This window comes from Nelumbo nucifera, chromosome 3, assembly GCF_055504915.1.
Source record: "Nelumbo nucifera cultivar China Antique chromosome 3, China Antique-T2T, whole genome shotgun sequence".
Taxonomy (NCBI): Eukaryota; Viridiplantae; Streptophyta; class Magnoliopsida; order Proteales; family Nelumbonaceae; genus Nelumbo; species Nelumbo nucifera.
In genome coordinates, this window is record NC_142651.1 from 67,177,024 (window position 1) to 67,185,677 (window position 8,654).

The 8,654-nt window shown below is 40.5% G+C and overlaps 1 protein-coding gene across 1 annotated transcript; it reads left to right on the plus strand.

The window, feature by feature from the left end:
• The first annotated feature begins 6,256 nt into the window (after positions 1–6,256).
• On the plus strand, positions 6,257–6,853 carry LOC148801305 (uncharacterized). Its single transcript, XM_088900379.1, has one exon. It carries the CDS (start codon positions 6,257–6,259, stop codon positions 6,851–6,853), a length of 597 nt encoding a protein of 198 aa, XP_088756505.1.
• The last annotated feature ends 1,801 nt before the right edge of the window (positions 6,854–8,654 follow it).

Below are 8,654 nucleotides of genomic sequence, written 5' to 3' on the forward strand. Positions count from 1 at the left end.
TTAAATTATAAATAATGTTTAAATATGTTTTTATATTTGTAATATAAATAATATAATAATATATATTTAATATAAATAACATTTAATATATATACATACAATTGGGGTTGGTGTAGGGCAGGGGCCTCAATCCCCATCCCCGACCCTAATCCCGATCGGGGATTCCTATTAATTCGTGTCCCCATCCCTGCCCCACCAAAACAATCCCCATCCTTGATCCCATTGGGTCGGGGTTTAATTAATCGTCTTCAACACTGTAATTTATTTGTTCATGTTATTTTTATTTTCTTGCTATTAAATTTAGATAGATGTTTGTTTTTTGCGAATGTGAGTATATCATTCAATCTTATTCTCTTCTAGAAATGATTTTTACATAGATCCTAAGAGTATACAAAAAGTGGAAATGGTGGTCTGGTATGGATTTATATTAAGCCATAACCTAAATACCATGTTCCAATAGGGTTGCAACCCATTTTATTAAATTGGGTTCAAATATGGTCTTGCCAAGTTCATGCTAAATCCAACCCAAACTTTACCTTATTCTCTTGTACTAAGTAGAATCAATCTTTTGTTGCTCCATGCTTCATGGAATATTTTTGGTGTATCTGAAGCAATTAATAAGTTGTTTTTCTATTTTCAAAGGGAAGGGGGATAAAATATTTCTTCTTTGTCATTTCGTGTATAACATAATAAAAGAATAAAATAATCAATATGTAAATTTCATTCTATGTTAAGAAAGACTACAAATGCTTAATAAAATGACAATTTATTTTATGTAAAGCATTTAGCTACAAGACAAGTCTCTAAAAACTAATCTAAACCAAATATAAGTAGTATCAACTCCAAACTCTCTTACATTACCTTTAGCTCAATTAATCTATAACTACATAAACAAAAAATTATAGACCAAACATTTCATTTTATTCAAAAATGAAACCGACACAAAAATACAAATAGACAACCTTGTTCTCAGCATGGGTTACTCTGTTATTGGTTTTTTGCATGGGTTCACAGGATGAATGGACCTGCCAACCAGAGGTGACTACATTGGCTTTTTGCAAAACCACAAACTTTTACAGGTGTTCAGCGATTAGCTGAACAAATCTGGTTCAACCACCCGCAAAAAGTGTGAATAGGCGGCAAGAAATCTATGCCATAACTCGTCCTTAATTGTGCAACGATGGCAAGATATCCGGCATTCCGGCAAGTACGGTACTCTCCCTTTTTATTCTTCTTCCTCTAATGTTATTTTTGTGTGTTCTTTTCTCAGTAGATCGAAGATCCCTCACATTGGTGGTCAAATTGTCACCTGAACCCACTTAAATCAGGTGTCTTTCACTACTTCAAAAATGATGAACATCAATTTAGGTGTACTCCTATCTCCTGAGTATGAATGATCTAAAATCTAAAAATTCAAGGGGTGGGTTCTATGCTGCAAAACAAAGTTTGGGGGCAGGTTCTATACTTCTAAGAGCTCTTAACCATCTTATATGCTTGAGCATGAGGCCTTTTGTTGGCTGGGTTTTACATGGGTGCCATAAAAGTAGGAAAACAAGTTTTGATTTGCCATGGGCACTTCATATGGTTTTCTAGGTGGTAAGACCTAGGTATGAGCCTGTGGCTCGCAAGGTAGAAATGTATCTGTTTATCATTGTATATATAATTGTAAAGAAAAAAAATGTGACAAGTGATTCTTCTTCTACTTGTGTGTATGTTGTAGTATTGTGGGTTAATAGGAAAAAGTTGTTGCTGAACTGGTAGTAAAACAGGTGTTGTCTCTAGGTTTATATTAGCTTTTGAGGCTGAAATTGCAACAACAAATTGCTGTAAACAAATCATTCCTGTAGAAGCAAAAAGTAGGAGTTAAAATGAAAGGAGAAACATTGTGGGTTGAGATTGGACTGCTACAGGAAAATAAGAATTGTTACAATAGTCTACAACCAGGTTATTGGGTATGGTTGAATCGTACATGTGGGAAAAAAGGTTCACTACAAAATACCGAAACAATAAAATTCCTAAGAGATTTAAGGTTGAGATGGAGTTGATCAACTAGAATGAGAAACTATGTCAACAGAATATTGTTACAACAATAAAGATGTAATAGAATTAGAAATAAAGCAATGGAAAGGTAAGGGTGTAGGTATATGTTGATCACCACGACTGTGGGGGCACAAAAGGTGCTAAACCGACACCACAAGAACATCCGTGATGAGTTCACAACTTGGCTCACATCCGCGATAAGCTCAAGAACACCACAGACCCGCAATTGACCCAAAACCGCAATAACGAAAGCAAACTCAGAGCCATCATGAACCTGTAATGAACATAAGGTCATCATGAGGTTGCGATGAGCTCAGATCCATCGTAGACTCGTAATGAGCATGAAGCCATCGCAGATCTGCGATGAACTCAGAACTACCGTGAACCTACGATGAGCTCAAACTTATCGCTGACTTGCGATGAGTCTAGGACCATTGCAGATTTGCAATGAACCTGTGCTTCATTAATAACGTGCGTGACAGAAAGTCTAGTAGGATTAGAAAAGACATGAGAGATAAATATTGACGTCATCGGTGCCACATTAGTCTAAGAGACTCGCGAAAGGAAGTAGCACATGTATTATGAGAATCCTTAGGTGAAAGGAAACCCCATTCTTGAGATATCTCATAAGACACGTGGTGAAACCCTATTGGTGTTCCTTGACAACCGACACCGAATCCAAGATTCCCTTCCCTAGTGGGAATCAAACACTTTTAGCTCATTCCTTTTGGGACATCAGGACCTCTCCTTATAAATAGAGGTCCAAATCATAACGAGTATATCATTCTATCACTTTATTCACCAGAGCCTTTAGCCTACCCTTTGCCATTAGCCTTCCTTCATCTTTCAAGGAGACCCCCGTACGTAGCCTTACCTCCCTACTCACATTAGAATCTCTATTGTACCTTGATCACAAAGAATTGATGCACGCAAAACCAACCTTTCTACCATCCTTGAAGAGCAGAATGACGAATGGGAGAACATCAACCTAGAGACCGGAGATCTGGCCGGTCAGGAGTCGGCCAACCAGGTGAGGATCTCCTGGCTTATGTCATGAGGTTCCAAAAGTTGACATTTTGTTTTTGACAAGCATGCGACTGAGAAGAGCTTTGTTGAATAGTGCATGCAAGGCATGCAACCGGCCAATAGAATAGGCATCGTAAACGTTGAGGGTAAGACTTTTAGCCAGTTATGGAAGTGCGTGGAGAGGATGATGCGTACTGTTAAGAGTACCACACCCCAATCCATCCCAACATCATCATAGTATGGGAAGAATGAGGCGTATGGCATCGATAGGAGGCCTTGGAGCAGTAGGGGGCCTAGCCAGGGGCCCTACTACCAGGGTAGAAACTAGAACCGGAGAAGCAACACACTACCCCAACTCCCCTTCCTTTTGCTTGCACCAAGGAAGAAGTAATAATGATAATGAACAAGCTAGTAGAGGACCATGTCATCAACCTTCCGCCACCACTACTAGGAAGTGACCCGGAGAAGGAGAGACATGGAGGGAGGTGGTGCAACTTCCACCAGTCGTCAAACCATGATTTGATGGACTGTTTCACACTTCAACGGCTGTTTATGCTAAAGGTGTAGCTGGACAACTTCGTCACGAGGAAGCCTGTTCAGGCAGAGACAATCCCCCTCCCCATACACACCCAGGGAGGGAGCATTAACGTGGTAGGAGCGCTAGGGCAAGACTACCCTGACATGCTAATCCAGAGGTTTGAGTAGAGCACAAAGCTGCAGAAATTTTTAAGCAAACAAGGAGCCAGTGCCTCGACAAGGAGACTCGCCATCAATGCATTGAAAAAAGCATTCAGGTGGCCATTGGAACCCTATTGGTCCAACAAATTGCATGTAGAATTCACCATGGATGACATGTTGGCCACCGACCCTCACCGTAACCGGCCCTTGTACATTACAACCAAGATAGGGGCTATGAGATGCGGTGCTTGATGGTTAACCAAGGAAGATCTCTGAACCTAATTTTATTCCACACCCTTAAGCTGATGAATATATAGAAGGAGACAGTTGAAGGGCTGCCCATGGAGGTCACCGATTTCAATGGCAATGCATCTATTGAAGAGGGGTCCTTCGAGCTACCAGTTGCCATTGGACCTTTCCCTTTCACCCAAGAGTTTCAGGTAATCTCGGGACAGACAACATTTCATGCTCTGTTAGGGCATCCATTGATACATGGCTGGGCCTTGGTTCCATCGACATTTCATTAGTGCATCAAGGCCAAACACAGAGGTCATGTGGTGAGAATCCTGACGACTTGCATCCCGTTTGACAAAACAAAGACCCACCTATATGATGCAATCTACTACACGAAGTTGGATGATGAAGGTGAGAGTAGAGTGACCAAAGTAGATGGAATTTAGCTGCCAGACCTAGCGGGCGAGCCCCCTACAGCGCCGGAGAAGAAGAAGCGAACAAGGTGTGTATGGGTCACCAACAAAAATGGGGAGAATTACTATACCATTGTGCAGGATTGCGAGGATGCTAGTGCTTCGGCCACTAAGAAGGCCATTCCTAAGGTATGACTTTATGATTATTACTTATTACATGCTATGATGGACAAAGTCAAATGATCACTATAAGCCATATACATGCATTTACTACTATTACTAAAATCAAATGATCACTAGCCCACTGGAATCAGAGCTATGCCATGATAAATTGGTACATGCAATTAGTAACATAAGGAAATATTGAAAAACACTAAAATAACAGGGGCAAAATACAAAGGTCATAGAATATTATAATGAAGTCCATTCGTCACTCAAGCACATGTAGGATTCCATTGACGTTGTGGAAGAACCATTGGAAGAGGTAAACATGGCCGCAAAAGGAGTATAGAAAAGGCCATTGCATATCTCAGCCAGATTAGAACCTGAGGAAAAGCAGAGGTTATTAGATCTTTTGAAAGGTACGAAAACCTTTGCTTTCCCTATCGCAAAAGTTAAGACATTTGTTAAAACGAAACTGAACTGTATTTTCTCTCATATTGGAAGAATTCTAGGACATTTTTGCATAGTCGTAAGACCAGATATCTGGATTGGACTTAGCACTAGTCAAGCACTCGTTATGCATTAATCACAAATTCAAACTTGTGAAACAACCACAGATGATCTTTAAGCCGGAAATAGCACTGAAAATCAAAGAGGAGGTCGAACGACTTTTGAAAGTAGGCTTCATCAAGCCCATCGCTCACCCACAATGGTTAGCCAACATGGTTCCAGTCAAAAAGTAGAATGGACAACTAAGGTTAGTGTCCAAATCCTAGCACATTAGTTTATAGTCAATAGAACGAAATTAGTATACTAACTTTTCCCACCCCTACCCTAGTTGCTGTTTTGACTTCAAAGACCTGAACAGGGCATGCCCCAAAGATGAGATCCCACTACCGAATATGGATATACTTATTGACTCAATAGTTGGGAACCAGTTGTTCTCCTTCTTAGATGCCTACAATAGATACAATCAGATCCATATGGACCCTATAGATGTGCCACATACAGCATTCAGAATGCCAATCAGGAACTTTTATTACAAAATGATGTCCTTTGGCTTGAAAAATGCCGGAGCCACATACCGAAGAGCGATGACAAGTGTGTTTCATGACATGATGCACAAGGAGATTGAGTGCTATGTAGAAGACATAGTGGTTAAAGCAAAGAAAAGAGAAAACCACTCTGAGGTACTTAGAAAGGTGTTCGTCAGTTGCAAAGCCTTTAACCCAAGGCTTAATCCCCAAAAATGTGCACTTGGAGTACAATCTGAAAAATTTTTGGGGTACAGAGTTAACCAAACTAGGATCCCCATAGATGAAGTTAAGGTGAAAGTAGTCTTAGACCTACCCACACTAAACTTTGAGTCTCAATTGAAATCCTTTAAGGGGAAAGTCTCTTTCCTTAGAAGGTTTATCCCCGACCTGGCACATGCAATGATATCGTTGCTAAAGTTGATCAAGAACTTTACAGAGTACAAATGGTCGATAGAACATCAAAATGCCTTTAGCTAGTTGAAGCAAACTTTGGCCAATGCCCCAACCATGTCACCACCAAAGAGTGGCTGGGAGTTTAAGGTGTACATCGCATCAAACTCAGAGGTCGTAGGATGTTTGTTAGCCTAGGAAAATGATGAGGGCATTGAGTGTCCTATTTACCATGCCAGTAGAACCCTAAAGCCGATAGAAAAAAATTACTCCCATATGGAGCAGTGGTGTTTGGCTTTAGTATTTGGCACACAGAAGTTTAGACACTATATCCTAGGCCAGAAAGTGAAGTTGATATCAAGGATCGATCCCATCAAGTACTTCATAGACAGACCTCAACTCTTAGGGAGACTTATGAAGTGGATGATGCAACTAAATGAGTATAGCATAGAGTACACCCAGCCAAAGGCAATCAAATGCCAAGTTGTCGCAGATTTCTTAGCTGCCTTCCCAACTAATAATAACTTCCCCATCTCTGAAGAGGTACTCAGAGAATTACCCATCATCGTAGTAGTAGAAGATGGAGAGTTGACCATAACCTTTGATGGGATTTGTACAAACACCTCCGTAGGAGCCGGAGTCACATCGACTTCACCTGCCGAGGACACTTCAACCTATTCCTTTAAATTACAGTTCCCTTGTTCACACAACATACCAGAGTATGGGGCACTGGTATTGGGCCTAACAATAGATGGGGACTTCAGAGAAAAGAGAGTGAAGGTAATAGGGGACTCTAAACTAGTGATTGGGCAGATGGATGACAACACAACAGTAAAGGAATTGATGATTTTTCCTTATAGGATACTAATATAGAAGTTAACCAGTAACTTGGAGGTAACCTATGGGCCCTAAAATAGAGCCAAAAATAGATATGCCAATGCATTAGCCACATTGGGATCCAAAATATATCCGAGTGAGAATCCAATCAACATAACAACCCAGAAGCATTGTGAACCAATGAAAGAAAGGTTAGAACATTGGGTTGAAACAAAAGACAACATAAAAGAGGATAATTGGAGGTGATGCAGGATGGAAAATCTTACTAAGGTTCCAACTGGTGAGTAGAGTGTTGTACCACAGAGTAGCAGACGAAGTCAGGGCAAGATGCTTAGGACCCAAAGAGGTAGAAGTTGTCTTGAATGAATGAAACTCATAGAACTTACTATGGAGATGTAACTGCGACACTTGATAGGAGATTATAGTGGATGGGGTATTATTGGCCAAAGATGAAAACAAATGCGACCAAGATTCAGAATGATTGTAACAAATGTATACTAGAGGCAAACAAGAATGAGTGCCTCACAATAGGTGATGCAGATTGGAGAAACATGTATATAGTCTACATTGAAAATAACACCACACCAACCAACCCAGTTAGGAGAAGAAAGCTCTTAGCAAAGGCCAAAAGATTCTATCTACATGATGGAGCACTATACAGAAAGTCTTACACTGGGAAACTTATATGATGCCTAGCCAATGAGGAAATAGAAGAAGCACTAGATGCAACCTACAGTTCTGAACCAGCCCCACACCAAGGATAACTAGCCTTATACAACCACATCCTGCACCTAGGATTTTATTGGCCAACAATGATGGAAGACACCTCGAAGCATGTACGAAGGTGCCACAAATGCCAAGTACATATTGAAAGGATATATCGACCAACCAATGACCTCCACCCCATTATCACATAGTGGCCTTTCCATACCTGGGGAGTAGACTTGATAGGAAAAATACACCCACATTCTAGGGGACATTGCTTTATCATAGTGGCCACTGATTAATTCACAAAATGGGCAGATGCCATACCATTGAGGAGAATTTGTGCAGACAACATTCCGAACTTTTTAAGGCAGCACATAGTTCACTGGTTTGGGTCCCGATGAGGATTCTGACGAACAATGGGTTATCAATAAAAAATCAGGAAGTCTGGGACCAATTGGGACAGTATGGGGCAAGCCTAGGCACATCTACAACCTATTACTGACAAGGGAATGGGTAAGCAAAGGCAACCAATAAGACATTGTTGAAAATGCTAAGCAAGATGGTGGCTGAGAACCAAAATGATTGGGCAGAAATGTTGTTTGAAACACTTTGGGTTTATCGCACAACAATTAGAAAGAGTACACAAGCAACACCTTATTCTTTGGTACGTGGCCAGGAAGCAGTTCTACTGGAAGAGATACAAATAGTGTCTGCCCGAGTAGCCTATGTAATGGGAAAACACTTCCAGATAGAAGAGATGGACCAATTGCTTAGCGATAAACTAGAATGCATAGAGGAGGCTAGGGAAAAATCATTGTAGAAACAAATTAAGTACAAATAGCTCATGGCCTTTAACTTTAATAAACTAGTGAAGCCCTGAAAATTCAAATAGGGCAACAAGATACTAAAGACAACACTCCATGTCAGAGAAGGTAAATTAGACAAGTTTGCACCTAACTAGGTTGGGCCTTACATCATCCAAGAAGCATACCCAACAAGATATTATGGACTAAAAGATGTATCTATAGATGAACAAGATGATATAGTGAATGGTCACTGGTTGAAGCTGTATAATGAGCAATAATGTAAACTTTGTCAAGCTTGAATGTAGATCCCTAAAGAGAGCATG

Coding starts and splice junctions, on each gene's coding strand:
- LOC148801305 (XM_088900379.1), top strand. CDS start 6,257: ATGGAGCAGTGGTGTTTGGCTTTAGTATTTGGCACACAGAAGTTTAGA.